Genomic DNA, 22841 nt, shown 5'->3' on the forward strand with positions numbered 1-22841 from the left:
GGTTTACTAAGCAATAGAACGTTGTACAATCCTTATAAGTCCAAGGGGGAGGCAGTCAAGGCACAAATCACAGGCGATTAAGTCCTACGGCACAGAGCACAGGCGAGCGCGTCCTTTGTCTTCTCTCCGTCTCCACTCTTCCTCGCCGCATGGCGTCCCTCTCCAGCCCGCCCCCTCAACGGGGCCGCAGGGAACCCTCATTACGTCACGTGGCGCCAATTACAATTTAAACTAAGCTAAGCCTTGGCGTAACAGTATGGATGGGTGTGTATTTATGCACCAGTAAATGTGAAAAGTAAAAAAGGACTGAGGGAAAGGAAAGCTTTTTGGGAGGAAGTGAATGCATGTTTGAAGAGTTTTGAGAAAGAAAGGAAACTTATTATGATGGGAGATATGAATGCTAAAGTGGGTGATGAATGTGTGATGGATGTGGTGGGAAAATGGGGGATACCTGGGAAGAATGAAAATGGAGAGTGCCTGGTGGATGTCTGTGCTGAGAGGGGAATGTTCCTAGCGAACACCTTCTTTCAGCACAAGAATATCCACCGATACACATGGAAGAGGGGGGAAGATAATGAGCAAAAAGGATTGAATTAGTATGTGGCAATAGATGGAAGACTTAGAAAAAAATATTTGTGACGCAAAGGTAGTAAGAGGAATGTTCGATGGATCTGACCATCTTGCAGTGCTGGCAAAATTAAGGTTGAAGGAAAAGTGGGTGTTTGAAAAGAAAGGTGAAATAATAAAGGAAATATTAAAGATAGAAAAATTACAGGAAAAAGAAATAAAAGATGAGTATAATCGTGAAATGGCAGAGGCCTTAAGTGAAAAATGGGAAAGTGTAAAAGATAGTACAGATATTGAAAAAGTTTTGGGAACATTTAAAGAAGTAATGTTAACTATAACAAAAAAAGTGTTAGGGATGAAAGTGGTGAGAGATGGAAAAAGAAAAGGAAATTCATGGTGGACAGAAGAGATAAGGAGGATAGTAAAAGAGAAAAGGGAACTTTTTAAGAAAACTCAAGAAAGAAATGTGGCTGAACAAGTAAAAAGGGAAAGGAAAAAGAAATAGAGAGAATGCAAAATGAAATTAAAACAAGCAATAAAAAAAAAGTAAGGAGAGAGTTGATGAAGACTGGAAAAAAGACAGTGGAAAATATAAAGGGAACAGAAAATCATATTGGAAAAAAGTAAAAAACGAAAGAAATGCAGAAAATATCTCACAAAGTAAAATAAATGAAGTTATAGATGAGAATGGAAAGATGTTCAAAGACGGGGAAGCTGTGAAAGAGAGATAGAGAGAATATTTCAAAAACTTAATGAATTTTGAGGATGGACGTCCAGCAGCTGTAACAGCAGCAGTTTTGGGTGGAGGTAGAGGAGGAGTATATAAAGAAGGAAGTATAACATATGAAGTAAATCAAGTAATGAAAATATTAAAAAATGGAAAGGCAGCAGGAATTGATGGAATTACAGCAGAAATATTGAAGTGTGGAGGAGATGTAGTTACTAAATGGATGGTCAAGATATGTGAAGTGGCATAGGAGGGGGGCGGGTGGGTGCCAGCAGACAGGACAAAAGCCATCATTGTCCCAGTTTACAAGGGGAAGGGCAGGAGAGGGGAGTGTGGGAGCTATAGAGGTAGAAGTCTCCTGAGTATACCTGGAAAGGTATATGGAAAATTCATAATAGAGAGGGTGCAAAGACTTACAGAAGAGAAAATCAGTGAAGAACAAGGAGGCTTCAGGAAGGGAAGGGGATGTGTGGATCAGATATTTGCCTTCAGGATGGTAGCAGAAAAAATAATAGCAAAAGGAAAGAAACTATACGCTGCCTTCATTGATTTGGAAAAAGCTTATGACAGAGTCGATTGGATGGCATTGTGGGATGTTTTAAAGATATGTAGTGTGGGAGGAAAACTGCTTAATGCAATTAAGTCTTTCTATGAGGATGCATCTGCATGTGTTAAAACTAGTGGAGAAACAAGTGAACATTTTGAGATAAAAGTGGGCTTAAGGCAGGAGTGTGTCATGTCACCATGGTTGTTCAATATTTATATGGATGGTGTTATGAGATAAATGAAGGGCAAAGTTGGGGAAATTGGAGTAAAAATGTACGCTGAGGGAAGGAAGTGGGTGCTGAATTCAATCTTATTTGCTGATGACACAGTGCCCATTGCAGAAAATGAAAGTGACTTACAAAATTTGGTGAGTGTTTTTGATAGTGTCTGTAATATGAGAAAGCTGAAAGTAAATGTCAACAAAAGTAAAGTGATGGTTTGTGAGCGGAGTAGAAGTGAGGTCATGGATTTTGTATGCCCATATAGAGTGGGAATTGAATGTGAAAAAGAATGCAAAATAATTTTGAATGGTGAAGAAATGGAGGAGGTTAATGAGTTTAAGTACCTTGGATCTGTTATGTGTAAGCATGGTGGCACAGGAGAGACAAGAGAAAGGGCATTGCAAGGAAGAAAGGTGGTAGGGTCTTTGGGATATATCATGAATGGCAGAAGTGTGAGCATGGAGGTAAAGAGGGATTTGAGAAATACAATAATAGTACCAACCATCACATATGCAAGCGAAACATGAGCCTGGAATGAAAGTCAGAGGTCTAGAATGCAGGCAGTGGAAATGAGTTATTTGAGGAGTGCTTGTGGTGTGAGTAGAATGGATGGAATGAGTAATGAAAGTGTGTGAGTGGTTTGGAATGTCACAGGGGTGAAGGGAAGAAGTGTGGAGTGGTAGAGTAAGTGAAGTGACAGACTTTAAAGTGGTTTGGCCACATTGAGCGAATGGAGGAGAGTAAGATGACCAGGATGGTGTATGTGAGTGAGATAGAGCAGTGTTTCTTAAAGTGTGGTCCGCGGACCCCCAGGGGTCCGTGGAATGTTCCAAGGGGTCCGCAGGATAATTTTTAATATCGATTTCAGTCAAATTTTCGGCCAAAACGTCATAAATTCCTATTTTTGTAGCACCAAATCCTGATGTTGTGGAAATTATGTTAAGCAAAATATAAACATTTATTTTGAAGATAAGCCAGTAATAAATAATTCAGTTGTAATTTCAGTATATTATGACCTGCAAACACTTTCAAACTCAAGAGGAAAATTATAATAATAAAGGGTCCGCTACATGAGTAATTTTAATAAAAGGGGTCCGCTGCACAAAAAAGTTTAAGAAACACTGAGATAGAGGGAGGGAATGTTAGAAGACGACCTCCAGTGAAATGGAGGGATAGGGTGCAGGAGTACATTAGGGAGAGGGGGGAAAGATCAGTGAGAAACTTTGAGCAGGCAAGGAGGGAGTGTATGAATAGAGAAAGATGGAAACTCTTCTGCCGTGGCCATCCCCTGGTGGGAGCTCCTAGGAGCAGGCGTTGATGAGATGTGATGTGATGTGTGCGATGGACTACATCATACACTTTCTTGAGATCAATATAGGCTGCAAGCAGCGTGTTGTAACTCATGTTGGTGCTCCACCAGTACATGAAGTGCTATAGTTGGTTCACCTGACTCTGAAGTGTACATTATCGTGCAACGGCAGCCTGCAGCCACACGGCGTGTCCGATTTCGTGGATACTGTATGCTAGCCTACTCATAGTAAACAGTTGTCAGTGTCAATAATATGCAGGCAGCAATAACAAATACCGTCAATTATAGTCGATTATGAGATGAAAATATTAGTGTTGTCGTAAATAGCTGTTTTGTTAATTTACAAGATCGCTTTTTATGATTATTAAACAGCCTTGAAGATGTCCACCACCATGAAAATTAACAGGCCTTATATTAATAAAACATCTATTTGCGACATAACTAATATTTTTCTAACTCGAAATCGACTATAACTTATGGTATTTGTTATTGCTGCCTGCATATTATTGACACTGACGACTGTTTGCTATGCGTAGGCTAGCAGACAGTATCCATGAAATCGGACACACCGTGTGGCTGCAGGATGCTGTTGCACGATAATGCACACTTCAGACTTGGGTGAGCTGACTATAGGGTGCAATCAATCGTCAACTAACCAGGGGTGAACCTGTACTGTTCAGGTCACTGCAGCTTCAGCAGCTAGGTGTGAATCTTCATTAGCAACAGGTGGGCAAGCACCTTGCCTGGTTCACTGAGCAGCGTAATACCACTGCTGTTGTTGCAGTCCTGGTGGTTTCCTTTCTCTTTCTAGAATGGAATGACCAACCTCCTCTTTCAGTCAGGAGGAATGGTACCAGATATGCCTCACCTCCAGCTATGAGCAGCTCTGCACTGATGTTACAGATACCTCGCACCTTTCCACCCCTCAACCTTGGCACAGCCTCTCTGACCTCATCAAGAGAAAGTGGAATTTCATTGATGGGTAGATCAGCAATCGCTACCTGCTACCCAGCAGCTGGAGGCTGCCCACTCGAATGGTCTGCCATATACAACTGCTCAAAGTACTCAACCCAACAAGCCCTCTGCCCATCCATGTCTGACACGAAGCAACCATCTTTTGTTAAGACAGCACACACCAGAGAAAGAGGCTCAGAGCAGGGTTTCTTCAAGGTTCAGAAACCAGCTCGGGTCATCTGCATTGAGATGGCCCTTGACATTCTTAGTAAAACTCTTAGCATACCTCTGCATCTCCTCAGGAGATGGCCCTTGACATCCTTAGTAAAATTCTTAGCATACCTCTCTGCATCTCCAAGAGGAGAGCTCTAATCCTACATGATGGTGCCCTATATTGATTTCAATTCCCAGCAAGTCTAGCAGCTTGACTTCTCAATATTCTCCAGCATCTCCACTGAGGCAAAACCATTCCCAGACCTAGGGTGCTCTCCAGTACACTCCTTGGCAGCTTTTTGGAGTTTCATGTTTAAAAGTATCCCACAGAAGGGCGAGGTGGCTAGCATACACTATTGTAGTTACCGAGTGCTGTTGGTTCAAAAACTATTCTCAGTCAGTCCCCATGGATTTCTGACCCCCTGACCTTGTCTGTTATATTCAAAATCCGTTATAAGCGGGTCTGTTATATTGAGAGTTTACTGCATTAGTATTGGTTTAAAACATCTACGTATTAACTGAAAATAACTGATCTTTTGATTCAACACAGGTAATTCCCTAATATTTTTATATCTTTGCAGGTTAAAGCAATGAAGTGCCTACTTAAATCAAGTGACACAGAGCGCATCGTCTACTTTGCTAACGTTTGCCGGCAACGAGAAATTTACATCATGGCAGCTAATTACCTCCAGAGCTTGGACTGGCGCAAAGAGCCTGAAATTATGAGGAACATAATACAGTTTTACTCAAGGGCAAAGGCCTCTGGTTTGCTGGCTGGTTTCTACGACTCCTGTGCTCAGGTTAGTGTTTACTTTCAAATGTTAGTTAACTTTGGGATACACAGTAAGACCTCAACTTTGGCTGCATTTAGTATAATGCTTCACCATTTTGGTGATGTATATCAAGTGTAGCATGGTTTTGATTTTAAATCAAATTCAAATGAAAATTAGATAGTGTTGTTATAATTACCTCTCCTGCACACCAAGCAAATGACCAAGTCTTAGAGGTCCCTAGAAGGACTGGGAAATTTGATGGTCTGCAAAAGAAACTCGGTATTGACAGTTTTGATAATTCTACTCTGGATACTATTAAAACCATTTCTAGTGCCTTGGCATTTTCCCAATATTTTTTTTAATATTAGACATTACCTCTGTTCAGTTGCAAAAAAATATTTGAATAAAAATAATAATTTTCCAGGTTGAAATTGACGAGTTCCAGAACTATGATAAGGCTGCAGGAGCTTTGAATGAAGCCTACAAAGTTATCACCTCAAACAATGACCCAAAAGTCCAAGAAAAACTGCCACCCCTAAAGTATAAACTTGAAAAGGTCACTCAATTCAACAACATCAAAAGGTAAGTAAAGATTCATGCTGCCAACTGCCTATGTATTTAGACATTATCATAGAAAACACAACTATTTAGCAACAGGGAACAACTATAATATAATTTGTCCCATGGTTTTCAGGATGTTTGTGACTGACGGAGATGCAGCCATCCAAGAGTTACAACAACTGCTGGCTGATCCCAACATAGAAGTCGCAGTACGACAGGGAGACATCTATGCAGTTATTGTGGAATACTTTGCTGCTAATAATAACTTTAAGTCAGCACTGAATGCACTGCAAGATATGAAAGCAAAGTTGCCAAAAGTAAGTCTTGAGGTTATTCATCAAAACTCAGCAGCCAATTATTGCATATCAGTCTTACCAATATGGTTAAAATATCAACACTGCAAATATGACTTATCTTCAAGCTTTGCAGGCATGATGAATACTGCTAACAGAGCATAACCATTACAGGCAAATCCCAGCTACTATGTGGATGCTGAGACTCTGCAGGCAATCTCCAGAGCAACAGGCATGAACTTTACTGAGGGAGAAAATGGAGTGCCAGAGGAGGGAGGAAGTGAAGAGGAAGGCAATGCAAGTGAGGAAGAAGTGGTTGAGGAAGACGATGAAGAGGAGAGGCCGCAACAACAACGCTTTGCTCTTAATGGCTCAGCAAAGTTTTTCTGAACTTCCCAAGACAAACGTATCTTATGTGGACTACTCACAGGACCCCCTGTATTAAAGTTGAGAAGTTTCTATATAGGCTTACTTAGGAGGGATATTGTCTGCAGTCAGCTTCACATGGGTGGCTCCACACCATCCTGTTATTAACAAAGTTCTTGACTTGAACTGGATCTCAGGTATGCAAGTGAGCTTGAATTAACTAGTCTGTTCCAGGAAACTCTGGGCTCAACTGTGGTGCCACATCTTAGGCAGAGCACTTTCTTGGTCTTCAGCTGGCATCCTGCTGGGATAATTATACGGAAAACTGTCCACTTGGTTAGTCTAGTCGTCTAGCTTTAATGTTAAAATGAATAGTCACTAATTTACATTTTTTTTACTAAAGTGCCAAGCACAAAGTGTGAATGACTTGTGTGACTAGGGTTAAAAAATAACCCTTAATGTCTGTGATAATAAGCAGACTAGAATGTTTGTCTGCCTCCGTCCTTCTATAGATTTTAAGGAAACTCTAGTCGAGCAAATTTGTCCATTATTTCAAAGTTAAGAGATACTTAAACAGGTTGGGTCTGAGTACTACATGTACAGTAAAAGCTCAGTTATTTACATCTGCATTAATTGCTTGGGAACTCTGGTCCTCAAATTTATTGCCATATCCTCTCATGGTGCAATAAGTTGGGGCAAGAATGTGTCCGTATTAAGATGTGCTAATAGTTAAAACAAACAATTTATGCACAACTTAGAAGGAAAGGTATACACAAAACTAGGAAAAGCTACACGCAAAACTATCACAATTTGCATAATGTGTGGGTTTTATTGGGAATTTATGCAGTTTGAGAGAGTTACATTGACAGATCTTGCAACAGATGTCTAGAGTGGGAGCATTCCAAGAGTTGGCCAGTCATATTCTGCCAGACAGCAATGAGTCACTGTCTCAGTGATTTTATGGCAATCACTTGGAGTTCAAACAAGTCATCTTTCCTCAAATAATGATAATTTAACACAAAAAAAAGGCTTTACATAGATTTACATAGAAAATCAGACCACACAGACCCCATGGTCCAGACTAGGTGGTCTGTACTTAAACCTAAGTGATTTTACATTAATCAGAAGGCTCCAAAATGTTGCATTTCTACTCTAGTTGATATTAAGTTGAAGGAAGTGACGGTCGAGCTTATTTTTGAAGGAGTCAATAGTGTTACACTGGACCACTGATGGTGGAAGCTTATTCCATTCTTGCACTACAACGTTGGTGAAGAAAAATTTGGTGCAGTCTGAATTTACTTGTCTACATCTGAGTTTTATGCCATTGTTCCTCGTGCGCAAAGTGTCATCGATCATAAACAATGTTGATCTGTCTACATTCGTGAAACCATTAAGTATTTTAAAACATTCGATCAGTTTTCCTCGGAGGCAACGTTTCTCAAGAGAGAACATGTTAAGGGTAGAAAGCCTTTCATTGTAGGATTTGTTGCGCAAGGAAGGGATAATTTTTGTTGCCCGACGCTGAACACCTTCTAATTTAGCAATATCCTTTGCATGATGGGGAGACCAAAACTGTACCGCATATTCCAAGTGGGGTCTGACTAAACTATTGTAGAGCGGGAGTATTACATCTTTATTCTTGAATAAAAAGTTTCTTTTAATGAAGCCCAACATTCTGTTCGCTTTATTTGCTGCATCGATGCATTGCTGTGAAAATTTGAGGTTTGACGCGATTTTGACCCCCAAGTCCTTGACGCATTGAACGCTTTTGAGTTTAACGCCGTGCATTTCGTAATCGAACTTCTTATTCCTCGTTGAACAACATTTCATTGCTATTTCCACATTTAATTTGATGTAGAGAAATATTCAAGGTGAAAAATTACCCACTAAACACAGTTGCAACATGTTAGGTCTGCAACATTGCTACTAATGAGACTCACTTGGTATCTTGGAGGGTCACAAATTCCTTTCACATTATTTGGATTTTTCATGTAACTGAAAGGCCCTTGGATGAATTCATGCAGATAACTGAGAGTTTACTGTAATTGTAATCAAGTACACAATTTGATTTTGTATTCATATTAGGACTTGGTTAAGAATTTGCTTTGTGCCTGTACTTTGCCTTGGAGTCTATTTGCTTTAAAAACTGAGAGTACAAACATGTTGAACACATGGTCAGTAGTGGAGGCAGAGGTGAGGAATGGCAGTGGTGCAACAGAGCAGTGCCTTAATGCATCATGATTATGATTGCAAGGTAAAGTTGGGGGCATACACTATAACTGCGTCTGGACGTGGTGCTCATCTCCATCGCATTAGCCCTTGAGCCTGTGGTGACAAGAGTCCATTACCCTGAGACACAGGGTCAGGGTGACATCTGGGTTACCACAGTTTACCTTCCTCAAGTTTCCCCAGTTACCCATTTATTGAACAGTGTGAAGGGAGGATGAACAGCTGGGTGGGCTGCATGCCAACTGCCCAGACCAGGACTGCTGATTCATAGCTAGGCACGTTGACCACTAGACCACGAAGGCAAAGGTGGGTATCTAATATTACTGAAATGCATACCTAGTATTTAAATATCAAATATAGATTAGTCTTTTGCAAATATATATAATGCTTAATGGTGCTCAACAGCACTTAGATCCCCGACATATCAATGTTAGTACTTGTACATGGAGTCAAGTACAGTACATTAGTCCTTGTGCTGAAGTCTTGATGATAAACATGAAATACAGTGCTCACTCCTTTCCTGCCTTCTTATTTGCAGAATTACATTTAGTAATAAGGTGGGATTGTAATTCAAGCTCAGATTTAAGAAAGTGCTCACATTTTACAGGCACACAGCTTAATCCATGGCACCTGAGACAGTGGGTGTAATGAGACTGTCACCTTTATGTAAAGATGCACTAATGTGGACCATATACCACATGCAGTGTTGCCTGGTGGCTGGGCTGGTTGGCAACGAGACAGTTACTTATATCTTGCTCCTCTTGGAGCAGTTTAAAAGGTCTTGGAGAATATAAAAATAGATGATAATTCCCCCAACATATGACTGGCAGTATACAATGCAGATAATTTGCTGTATAATGGAAAATGTCTCCCAAATCTATGTATATATCTCAAAGCAGGAGAAACAAGCATCAGGTGTGGTAGTAGCCAACTTGATGCTCATCCATTGTCTGCCATGTTTACTCACAGGTTCATTTGCCCTCAATCCCGTTAGCCTCAGCAGGTTTATTTATATTTGTGGAGGAGAGAATTATATTTGAGGCAGAAGAGAAAGGAATGTATGAGACTGGTGTCTATTAATGTGAATGGTTTAGGTGGTGAGGAAAAGAGGAGAGTGATGATTGAAAATTTTGTAAATGGTAGAGTGGATGTGTTGGGAGTGAACGAAACACATATTCGAGGAACTGGTGTGAATGATGGTAGAGAGGGTACGTGGGAGGGTGTGCCTGGGGGGGTTGTATGGACAGGGATAGATGAGAAGTATAGAGGCAGGAGTAAGGAAGGATGTGCTATTGTGATGTCTGAAAGAGTGTGGAATGGTGTGACTGATTATGGTTGGAAGGGATCAAGAATTGTGTGGGTGAAAGGAAAAGTAGGTTTAGAAAAGTATGCATGGGTGTGTATTTATGCACCAGTAAATGTGAAAAGTAAAAAAGGACTGAGGGAAAGGAAAGCTTTTTGGGAGGAAGTGAATGCATGTTTGAAGAGTTTTGAGAAAGAAAGGAAACTTATTATGATGGGAGATATGAATGCTAAAGTGGGTGATGAATGTGTGATGGATGTGGTGGGAAAATGGGGGATACCTGGGAAGAATGAAATGGAGAGTGCGTGTTGGATGTCTGTGCTGAGAGGGGAATGTTCCTAGCGAACACCTTCTTTCAGCACAAGAATATCCACTGATACACATGGAGGAGAGGAGAAGATAATGAGCAAAAAGGATTGATTGATTATGTGGCAGTAGATGAAAGGCTTAGAAAAGAAATTTGTGACGCAAATGTAGTAAGAGGAATGTTCGATGGATCTGACCATCTTGCAGTGCTGGCAAAGTTAAAGATGAAAGAAAAGTGGGTGTTTGAAAAGAAAGGTGAAGTAAAAAAGGAGATACTGAAGATAGAAAAGTTACAGGAAAAAGAAATAAAAGATGAGTATAACCATGAAATGGCAGTGGCCTTGAGTGAAAAATGGGAAAAGTGTAAAAGATAATACAAATATTGAAAAAGTTTTTGGAACGTTTAAAGAAATAATGGTAACTACAACAAAAAAAAGTGTTAGGGATGAAAGTGGTGAGAGATGGAAAAAGAAAAGGAAATTCATGGTGGACAGAAGAGATAAGGAGGATAGTAAAAGAGAAAAGGGAACTTTTTAAGAAAGAAATGTGTCTGAACAAGTAAAAAGGGAAAGGAAAAAGAAATAGAGAGAATGCAAAATGAAATTAAAACAAGCAATAAAAGAAAGTAAGAAGAGAGTTGATGAAGACTTTGGAAAAAGACTAAGTGAAAAATATAAAGGGAACAGGAAATCATATTGGAAAGAAGTAAAAAACGAAAGAAATGCAGAAAATATCTCAAGTAAAATGAATGAAGTTTTGGATGAGAATGGAAAGATGTTGAAAGACGGGGAAGCTGTGAAAGAGAGATAGAGAGAATATTTCAAAAGCTTAATAAATTTTGAGGATGAACGTCCAGCAGCTGTATCAGCAGCAGTTTTGAGTAGAGGCAGAAGAGGAGTATATAAAGAAAGAAGTATAACATATGAAAAAGTAAATCAGGCAATAAAAAGATTAAAAAATGGAAAGGCAGCAGGAATTGATGGAATCACAGCAGAAATGTTGAAGTGTGGGGGAGATGAAGTTGTGAAATGGATGGTCAAGATATGTGAAGTAGCATGGGAGGGGGAGGGGGGGGGGTGCCAGCAGACTGGACGAAAGCCATCATTGTCCCAGTTTACAAGGGGAAGGGCAGGAGAGGGGAATGTGGGAGCTATAGAGGTATAAGTTTCCTGAGTATACCCGGAAAGGTATATGGAAAATTCATAATAGAGAGGGTGCAAATACTTACAGAAGAGAAAATCAGTGAAGAGCAAGGAGGCTTCAGGAAGGGAAGGGGATGTGTGGATCAGATATTTGCCTTCAGGATGGTAGTAGAAAAAATAATAGCAAAAGGAAAGAAACTATACGCTGCCTTCATGGATTTGGAAAAAGCTTATGATAGAGTTGATTGGATTGCATTGTGGGATGTTTTAAAGATTTATGGTGTGGGAGGAAAACTGCTTAGTGCAATAAAGTCTTTCTATGAGGATGCATCTGCATGTGTCAAAATTACTGGTGAAACAAGTTAACATTTTGAGATAAAAGTGGGCTTAAGACAAGTGTGCATTATGTCACCATGGTTATTCAATATTTATATGGATGGTGTTATTCGAGAAATTAAGGGCAAAGTTGGAGAAGTTGGAGTAAGACTGTTTGATGAGGGAAGGAAGTGGGTACTGAATTGATACTGTTTGCTGATGACACGTTGCTCATTGCAGAAAATTTGAGAAATACAATAATAGTACCAACCTCACATATGCAAGTGAAACGTGGGCCTGGAATGAAAGTCAGAGGTCTAGAGTGCAGGCAGTGGAAATGAGTTATTTGAGGAGTGCTTGTGTGAGTAGAATGGATAGAATGAGTAATGAAAGTGTGTACGAGCATTTTGGAATGTGTCACAGGGGTGAAGGGAAGAAGTGTGGAGTGGTGGAAGAAGTGAAGCGACAGACCTTAAAGTGGTTTGGCCACATGGAGCGAATGGAGGAGAGTAAGATGACCAGAAGGGTGTATGTGAGTGAGATAGAGAGAGGGAATGCTAGAGGACGACCTCCAGTGAAATGGAGGGATAGGGTGAAAGAGTACGTTTGGGAGAGGGGGAAACTATATTTGAGAAACTTTGAGCAGGCAAGGAGGGAGTGTCTGGATAGAGAAAGTTGGAAGCTCTTCTGCCGTGGCCATCCCCTGGTGGGAGCTCCTAGGAGCAGGCGTCGATGAAATGATGATGATGATAATGATGATGGAGGAGAAAATGAGGGTGCTGGACTGCCTGAGCACCTAAATAGTGCCAAAAGAGCTAAATGAGAGAAAAGATTGGTAAAAATAAGATCTTGGTAAATTTTGGTGAAAAGCTCTTAGACCTGCTGACTTTGAACAAACTATTTTTCTTAGTATTTAGTCACTTCACATTTTGCAGATTTGTAGTTGAAGAATTTTTGGCACCAAGTTCACACAGAATGTGAGAGTATACATGTCAGCCCTTCACCTTCACGGGGGATAGGGATGGGGGATAGTGGAAAAAGTAAATATCTGGCATCCAAGCCCTGAAACTTCCACAAAATTTTACTTTCATATTTTTGTGTAGACTTTGATTTGTGAGAATCTTCTGCACCTGTAGTTAAGTACTAGTTGCGTACAAATAATTGTATTTGAACACAAGCCCGGTAGTAACAGAAGATGCAGACTGAAGGGAAATGATTTCTTGTCGAAAGATAACATGTATCTTTGTATATGTACAAGCTTCCTGTACCTGGGAGTTTGACTGGATGAGCATCTTTACCAATCCGACAAGGAAGGTTAAGATTAAATGTAAACGTACACCAATTCTGGAGTGTTCTGTCAATGCGCCATTCCATTTATCAGGCCTTTTCAGGATATGAACTTCATATCCTGGGATGTACGTCTGACAGTAGTAGAAGAGTTATTGAAACTGCCTGAGTTAGGCTATTATCCTACCCATAATCTAGAATTGTATTTAAGCAATCAATAAATTCAAATACATGTTCTGTGTACTATCTGACCCACTACAAGCAATTCCCAATAGGAGGAGTCAGTGAGATGACGTGCCGAATGGTTCACTTATACATGGATGGAGAGCAAAAGAATTATGTAGTGTGCATTGCTTCCTTTTGTAATGGTATAATGATTAGAATATCTTAAGTTTAGATTAATATAAATATTGACTAACTGGGTTCACCGTGCATGGTGAGGACACCAGTGTATAACATATTCAAGCTCATGAGGTCTGACTAAACTGAACAAGAGAATTTATTAATGTAGCAAAGCGTTTCTTTGTTACATTTGATGAATAGTAGTGAGAAGTTGGAAAGTTTCGTTTAGTCGGCGCAACATCTATGGTCATATGCCCCGATTAATACCTGGTACCCATTCACTGCTGGGTGGACAGGGGCGTAGGCCCGCCCAAATTTTTCCACTCCGCCCGGGAATCGAACCCGGGCTCTCTAGGTTGTGAGCCGAGTGTGCTAACCACTGCACCACGGAGGCCAGAATAATAGTGAAGTTCATGGCCAGCTGCATCTCTTAGACGTATCTTGCACACTATGCCATTATTGGGCCATTAGTTATTTTTGTAATATTATGTGCCACATCAAACTATAAGTATTAGTGACACATGCCAAACTATAAGTATTAGTGACACATGGCATGTGTATTTTGCCTTGTGGAATGTTTTGGTGTAGTCCTGGCCCTGGACTTTTTGGCTCCTAAGCAGGATTTGGGACAACTGACATAATACAACATTGCACCACAAATAATTTATGTTTCAGCAGTAAATTCCATAGCATTCATATGCAAGTTACAGCTTCATGTCATGTATATATAGATATTCTTTACCCTTAAAGTTGAGAGGAAGACTAACACCTTATATCCAGTGGTGGGATTCAATTTTTTTAAGAACAGGTTCTCTCACTCCAGAACTTGCTAACATCAGGTTTCCTCACTATCACTATCAAAAGCCAGTAACAGATCTATGAGCACCGGCGTATATAGGGGGGGGGCCACTCGGCCATGGCCCCCCCCTTTGGTTCAGTTTTTTTTTTTTATCCTGTTAAAATTTGGCGATTTTTTTTTTTTTTTATTGATATTGATTATTAGTTCTCCAAGTCTTCAACATCAGTAATGTGCCCTTCAGAGCCCCCTTCTTACATTAAACTCATATTTAGGCTGATGGGGACCTATTTATAATAGCTAAATTATTTAGCTATTATAAATAGAATAGATCCCCATAGAGCCCCTACAATTTTCCGTTCTCTTTCCTGCATTACTTCTCCATACGTTTTCTATCATAAGAAAACCAGCCCATAAAACAGTGTTCTCATTACATACTACATTAGTTAATTCCGTTCTTAAACTGATAGAAGAAAATAATAATAGACTGGAGAAATGTGTTTTCCTGATCTAAAAATGAGTGAAGAGAAGAGCGAAGAGGTGGGATCCGATGACAGTTTGCTGACATCGGCTGACTTTTATGAAAGCTCTAGTTTCTAGGAATGAAAGGCCTGGGGAGGAGCACGAGCCAATCAGAATTCAGAGATTACCAGATTTTCATGTTCCTATTGGCAGGTCGGTTTCAGGAGCGGGCCGCCGGAGGAGCTAAGTCAGTGTTGCCACGCGTAGGGGAAAATCCCTACGGTAGGGGATTTCAGGGCTTTGTAGGGAGTAGGGGGCACCTACGGTGAAAATCGTCTTTTCGTAGGGGAACGTAGGGGAAAAATTCAGAGACAGACAGACAGACAGACGGCTGACCATTGACGTCTGTAAAGACATTGGAATCAATTATCAAAACTTCTGAAAGCTTTCCCTCAACCTTTGATGTGACATCGTCTTTGGTTAAACATTATTCTTGTGCAAGGTCAAGATACTTTGCCAAATACTCAGAAAATGAAAGAAATGATGTTCTCGCAGATTAGACCCAAACATCCTTCTAGAAAGTCCAGTGGCAGTATCGTGAATGTAAGTATAATTTAATAACTTTTGTTCATTATATTGTAGTATATAATTCTATAGACTCTACTTTTACACACACACACACACACACACACACACACACACACAATATATATATATATATATATATATATATATATATATATATATATATATATATATATATATATATATATATACTATGTATTTTATCAACTTTCAGTCTTTCATACATTTCTACCATACGTAGTTAAATATTGGAAACGTCTCTCTCTCTCTCTCTCTCTCTCTCTCTCTCTCTCTCTCTCTCTCTCTATATATATATATATATATATATATATATATATATATATATATATATATATATATATATATATATATATATATATGATGCACAAATTTTTTTATATTATTATTTTTTTCCGTGTAGGGGAATGTAGGGGAAAATTCCCGTGGATGTAGGTAGCCACAGTCACCAAGGCGTGGCAACACTGAGCTAAGTTGAGTTTGAATGGCGTGCTAGAATTCAAATGATTCTCTCTCTCTCTCTCTCTCTCTCTCAATTCCTTAATCAGGTGAAATTTAGTTTTATATATGAGCTGATTTAGCAACTGGAAACTTCATATTATCTCCTCAGGAGATAATATGAAGTTTCCAGTTGAGATTTTTAGTGAAGGACAGTCCTAGGATGTCTAGGGTAGAGGAAGAAGACAGTTGTGTGTCATATATATATATATATATATATATATATATATATATATATATATATATATATATATATATATATATATATATATATATATATTTTTTTTTTGTTTCCCCAAATACAAATTGTTCAAAAACTGTAATTCTTATTTTACCCGGTATGTATAGGTATACGTAAGCTTCTTTAAATTGGTTTACCATTAATATATATTAATTGTGCAATATACCGATCTTGAGACTACAAAGTAACCCTTAAAATGCTTCATTTTAAAAAATATTCACCAAACCCCCAGCTCTAGAGGCTCGTTTTGGTCGCTGCTCACACATTGAAAAATCCTAGATTTATTCCTATGGGCCGGGTGACTGTGGCCCCCCCCTCTCCATGGATCTATATACGCCACTGTCTATGAGGGGTTTACTAAAATAAGTTATAAGTAAAAGGTGTTCATGGGGGGAAAATTGAGAACCCCTGATTTAAGCTAACAGTAACCACCAGTTCTCGGGATTAAAGAAATTCCAAGAACGAGTTCTTGCGAACCGGTGCGAACCGGCTGAATCCCATCACTGCTTATATTAGTCCTAAACAAGCTGTCTATTGTATGGGCCCTTATGCTATTTATTGCCTGAATTTCACTCCTCCATATCTCTACACGAACACAGCGTGTCACGAAACACACGAGAAATGAATCTAAACAAGGAAAAGTTTTGCCGGCGTGAGGGATCGAACCAAAAAGCCACTCCTTAAACAGTCAGTCAAAGAGATACCCCACTCGCAGGGCGAGTTATGGGAGGCTTACGGTTGTATGATGATGGTAAATAATAAAATATTTCATCAAGTAAGCCTCCGAACACCTACACCTTGGCTTTGGGTCCAAGGCGGTTCACATGAGCTTCGCCTCCTCGTGAAGCGTCTCGAAAGTGATCACCAGAAACTCCAGCAACTCCGCTAGGATTACTGCATCATCATCATCAGAAGAAGAAAACCGTGTGGCCATGGTATTGCTAATAGATGTTCACAGTGAATTTGTACACAAAATTGCCCAATACCCAATCCTTATACGTTTGAAGAGTGATGGAACGAGGATCGACGTAGCCCTGCCGCACTCGTGTTCCTAGAAAACTGAATCTTTCTCGAGTGAGGAATATGCAACCTCCTTGGGCTCAGTGAAGACTAAACTTCCCTTGGTCTTCATAACACTCCTCACGCCACCATGGTCTATGCTACTGTGTTTTTTTTATATTTTATCTTAGAAAATAATTACATCTTGGAAACTTTACCCGGTTAAGATTCGTTTTAGGTCCGTGCCAGTATCTCATTACCTACCTTATGAAACATCAGTATCTCTTCATATATCTTTTCTACAAACCTTCAACAGTCATGGAAACGCTTTGAAAATCCAATTCAAGGACTTTTTTTACTCTTGAAAATATGGGATAATATGTTTACAGAAGCGCGTCGCCTCCTCTGCTGGCCGCGGCGACGCTGCAGCGGGTGTTGCGAGAAATACCTCCTCGCTGAAATAAGTAACATATACACGAGGGGGGGGGTCCAGTGGGGAGCGTAGCCCTTCCTGGTTAGAAGGGGGTGTCGAGGGGGGCACAGTCCCCCCCCGTTAGTAGGTCGTAAAGTTCGGTTGGAGTAGTTTAAATATACTCCCCGACCCTAAGCCCTCTGCGAGCTATTTTGCGGCTGCGGCAGTCGCCGCGGCCAGCAGAGGAGGCGACGCGCTTTCGTAAACATTATCCCCTATTTTCAAGAGTAAAAAAAAAGTCCTTGAATTGGATTTTCAAAGCGTTTCCATGACTGTTGAAGGTTTGTAGAAAAGATATATGAAGAGATATTGATGTTTCATAAAGTAGATTATGAGATACTTGCACGGACCTAATACAAATCTTTACCCTTTACCCTTTACATAATCACACTGATGATGTACTGATCATCTGACTGGGACGGTGGCTGTGTGTTCACTGTGTTAGGCATCTATCCCTTCTGGAATTATAAGTACTGTTAGGGCATTGTGGCCTTAACTGGACGAGTTACGCGGGAGGCATGCACTGGAGGAGTGTTACCTCATGCACCTAAAAACATCCAGTGAGGATTACTGCATTATCTTCAAACATATACGATTGATCGATGACTTTGGTCTTGTCAATAGATGCTCCACAATGACTTTGTTCCATAAATGTATCTAATACCCAGTCCACATTATTTGATATTGTTATGCCGGACGTGTTCCTTGGGTTTCGTGTCGCCGTCAAGAGACTCCGTGGGAGGGAGATATGTAAACACTTTGCACAGCTTCTGTAGTTTAATATTCTTTCTGTACGCTTCGCTCTGACTCTTCACTTACCACTAGCTTACTATGACTGGGACTGCCCTCTCTCGCACTCTTCTCCTATATATATCCAGAACAGTACAGTCTAGAATGTTACAGTAAATTTTTGATCATACAAGAGCATGTAGCAAAAATATATGCGAGTTGGCAACACTTCCCGCCTGGCGCCTGGCCGCGCCCCGCGGGGCGCGGACGGCTCGCCTTGCTCCCCGCCCCCTTGCTCGTTTCTCCGGGAGCCTTCTAGAGGCCTATGGTCGCCGGGGGAAGCTTCCAGCACAACACTATCCCCCCCTCTTAATTGTGATCGTCCCGATCACACACTTATATACAAACGTAAGAGAATTAATCAAAACATAATAATCGTCGTATCGCTGTGGACGCCTGCGTTGTCTCTGTCTTCTGCTCGGTGTCTCCTGCGCGTCTATCTCCTGGTCGTCGTCCGCTTCTTGGGGTGTCCCTGGAACATCTGCCGAAGCCGGGAGGTTATCTCCCTCAGCTGAAAGGTCCAGAAGGCCTATGTCGTCGTCGACCTCCTCTCGGTCCTGGACGTCCCTTGCGTTTTCGTCGGCTGCTGGGTGTCTGTAGTTGTTCCAGGTGTAGTTTCCCGGACCGTGGTACCTCCATAGGCGGTTGACGTGGACAACTTTCGGCTTGGTCCTTTCCGTTCTCCGGATTCGGTAAGTCACGTCGGAGAGGCGTTCTAGCACAGTATAAGGGCCTTCCCAGGGGCTCTGTAACTTCGGAGACTGTCCTTTCTTCCTCTGCGGGTTGTAAAGCCAGACTTGGTCTCCTTCCTTGAAGTCAACGTGGCTTGCCCTCATATTGTAACCGCGCTTCATGGCCTCCCGGAGAACTTCAAGGCACCACGGACTTGATGGTGCACCTCCTCCAGCCGTTCCTCTAGTTGACGGGTTGGAAGGCTTTCCCCAGGAGGCCTTCCTGTCAGTAGGTCCACCGGCAATCGCAGCTCACGTCCAAACATCAGCTTTGCCGGTGAATACCCCGTAGTCTCGTGGGCGGCAGACCTGTAGGCCATGAGGAGCGCAGGCAGCTTCTGATCCCATGAAGACTGATCATTGTTGCACTGCTTGGCCAACTCCTGGCCCAACGTCCAATTAAACCTCTCCACCATTCCATCTGACTGTGGGTGCAGAGGGGTGGTCCGGGTCTTCTTGATACCCAGAAGCTTGCAGCACTCAGCAAGGACTGTTGACTCAAAATTCCTTCCCTGGTCGGAATGGAGCTCGTTAGGCACACCGAAGCGACAGAAGAACTCCTCCACCAAGACCTTAGCGATGGTAGTGGCTTCCTGGTCAGGAATGGCGTAGGCTTCCGGCCACTTGGTGAAGTAATCCATTGTGACGCAGATGTACCTATTCCCGTTCGTCGTCAGAGGCAAGGGTCCTGCTATATCCACTGCCACCCGTTCCATGGGGGCTCCAACCTGGTATAGTTGCAATGAGGCACGGTGGTGCTTCTTCGGGCCATTCTTTGCACAGCACACCTCACACGCGTGACACCATTCTTCCACGTCCTTCCTCATGCCAACCCAGTAGAACCTTTGGCGCAGGCGACTCAGTGTCTTCTTTACCCCAAGGTGTCCGCTGGTGATGCTATCGTGCATTTCTTTCAAGACGCCTTCCCGTGACTTCATAGGTAGCACCGTGGACCAGTAGTGGTCAAGACCATCATGAGAGACCCAGCGTCGCTGCAACACCCCGTTGTCCATCCGAAGAGTGTCCCACTGAGTCCAGTAATTCTTAGTGGTAGGGCTTTCTCTCGAGATTACTTCCCACCCAGGTCGCGTTGACGACTGACTCAGCCACTCCATAATTGGTCTCAGATCTCGGTCCTCCCGTTGCAGTTTTCCCAAGTCTTCCCATGGCACCTCCGCTGTCTGTTCCACTGTAGTGCGGCGGCACATATTCTGGACGCTTTCCTCTGAGGCAATGTTGACACTCAGGTAGGCAGGGGCGCCGGCTCAAGCTGTCCGCGTTACCGTGTGTTAGTCCAGATCGGTGCACAATAGTGTAGTGATGATGCTCTAGTTTACCTATCCAGCGAGCAAGCTGGCCCTCAGGGTTTTTCAGTGACTTCAGCCACCGCAATGCAGCGTGATCCGTGCGGATGGTGAAAGTTGCACCGTACAGGTAAGCATGGAAAAAGTCAAGGCTCTTGACTACTGCCAGGAGTTCTTTCCGGGTCACGCAATAGTTTTTCTCGGCTGGAGTGAGCTTCTTGCTGAAGTAGGCCACAACCCGTTCCATGTCGGCACATGCCTGGGACAGCACTCCACCAATCCCCTCATCACTGGCATCACAATCCAGTATAAAAGGCTTAGAGGGGTCTGGGTAGGTGAGTACGGGCGAGCTGATGAGGGCCTCCTTGAGCTTCTCAAAGGCAACCTGAGTTTCCGCTGTCCACTCAAACTTGCGCCCCTTCTTCGTCAGGAGGTGCAGTGGTGCAGCAATCGTAGCGAAGCCTTTCACAAACCTGCGGTAGTATGAGCACAACCCGAGGAAGCTCCGCAGCTCCTTCACGTTGGTGGGTGTCGGCCAGTCCTATACCGCAGCCACCTTCTCAGGATCAGTGCGTACTCCAGCCTCGCTCACGATGTGTCCCAAGTATTGGACCTCCTTTTGGAACAGACAGCATTTCTTCGGGCTGAGCTTAAGGTGTGCAGCTCTAAACCGGGCGAAAACCTCTGATAGCCTTTCCATCTCCTGCTCGAAGGTCTGGCCAAAGACAATCACGTCGTCGAGGTAGATGAGTGCCGTCTTCCAGTGAAGTCCTCCAGCACCTCTCCATCAGCCGCTCGAACGTGGCCGGAGCGTTGCACAGGCCAAAGGGCATGACCTTAAACTGCCACAGGCCTTGACCGTAGGAGAAGGCTGTTTTCTCTTTGTCCTGCTCCGCCATTTTGACTTGGTGATACCCAGACTTCATATCCAGTGTTGAAAACCACTTGGAGCCCACCAAGGCGTCGAGCGTGTCGTCGATCCGTGGGAGTGGGTATGAATCCTTGATGGTGAGATCGTTGAGGGCTCGGTAGTCCACGCAGCACCTGAGGGAACCGTCCTTTTTTCTGACGAGCACTACAGCAGACGCCCACGGGCTGCTGGACCGCTCGATTAACCCCTGTTGCCGGAGATCATCCATTACCTCATCCATCTCCTTGCGACGGGCTGGTGCCATCCTTCGAGGGGCTTACATAAGAACATAAGAACATAAGAACGCAGGAGTCTGCAAGAGGCCGGTAGGCCTGTACGAGGCAGCTCCTTTGACCCTAAGCTCCCGTGTATCTAATCCCAGCTAATATCGCTGTCCATGAATTTATCTAGTCTATTTTTGAATGTGACAATTGTATTGGCACTCACCACATGACTGCTAAGCCTATTCCACGCATCCACCACCCTGTTAGTAAACCAATTTTTGCCTATGTCCCTGTTGAATCTGAATTTATCCAGTTTAAACCCATTACTTCGTGTCCTACCCGGTTCTCTTACCAACAAAACCTTATGAATGTCTCCCTTATTAAAGCCCTTCATCCATTTATAAACCTCGATCATGTCTCCACGCACCCTTCGCCTTTCTAGAGAATGCAAGTTTAACTGTTTGAGTCTTTCCTCGTATGGCAAGTTTCTCAACCCCTGAATCATCTTAGTCATCCTCCTCTGCACCGATTCTAACATTTTGATATCCATTCTATAGTAGGGTGACCAGAACTGAACCGCATAGTCAAGATGAGGTCTAACTAATGCTAAATATAGTTTGAGGAAGACTTCGGGCTTCTGTTGATTATGCTCCTTGAAATAAATCCCAGTACCCTATTAGCTCGATTTCTAGCTTGAATGCATTGTGCCCTTGGACGGAGATCAGAGCTCACTAAGACCCATAAATCCATCTCGCACCAAGACCTACTTATGAGAGTGTCATTTAAGCAATAGTTATGTGAGGGGTTGTTCTACCTACACTCAGAATACTGCACTTCCCTACATTGAACTCCATCTGCCATTTATCCGCCCAGTCATATAATCTGTTGAGTTCACCTTGGAGAATACTAGCGTCCTGATCCGACTCAATTACTCTACCGATCTTGGTATCATCTGCAAATTTACTAACATCACTACTAATTCCTGTGTCTAAGTCATTGATATAAATAATAAACAAAAGTGGACCTAATACCGAGCCTTGTGGGACCCCACTCGTAACACATCCCCAGTCAGATCTTTTACCATTGATTTGCACTCTTTGCTTCCTATTGCTAAGCCACGCCTTGACCCAGTTCAAAACTTTACCCTCTACTCCGTGAGCCTGTAATTTAAGCAACAGTCGTTGGTGAGGAACTTTGTCAAACGCTTTACTAAAATCAAGATATATTACATCATAATTTTCATCTCTGTCAACCGCCTCAAATACTTTATTGTAGAAGGACAAGAGATTGGTGAGGCATGACCTACCTTTTGTGAACCCATGCTGCGAGTCGTGAATTAAGCTATGTTTCTCTAAATG

General features: G+C 42.2%; 1 protein-coding gene across 1 annotated transcript in view; it reads left to right on the forward strand.

Annotated features, from left to right (window-relative positions):
- Window positions 1-10418, forward strand: part of LOC126994179 (intraflagellar transport protein 140 homolog) — a 39555-nt gene extending 29137 nt beyond the window's left edge. Inside the window, exons 23-26 of the mRNA XM_050853427.1 lie at window positions 5119-5337; window positions 5735-5892; window positions 6005-6188; window positions 6339-10418. Of these exons, the coding sequence (XP_050709384.1) occupies window positions 5119-5337; window positions 5735-5892; window positions 6005-6188; window positions 6339-6554 (777 nt within the window). The 3' untranslated portion in view covers window positions 6555-10418. The remainder of the gene's footprint in view (window positions 1-5118; window positions 5338-5734; window positions 5893-6004; window positions 6189-6338) is intronic.
- Window positions 10419-22841: the final 12423 nt, after the last annotated feature.

Source organism: Eriocheir sinensis, unplaced genomic scaffold (assembly GCF_024679095.1).
Source record: "Eriocheir sinensis breed Jianghai 21 unplaced genomic scaffold, ASM2467909v1 Scaffold739, whole genome shotgun sequence".
NCBI classification, from domain to species: domain Eukaryota; kingdom Metazoa; phylum Arthropoda; class Malacostraca; order Decapoda; family Varunidae; genus Eriocheir; species Eriocheir sinensis.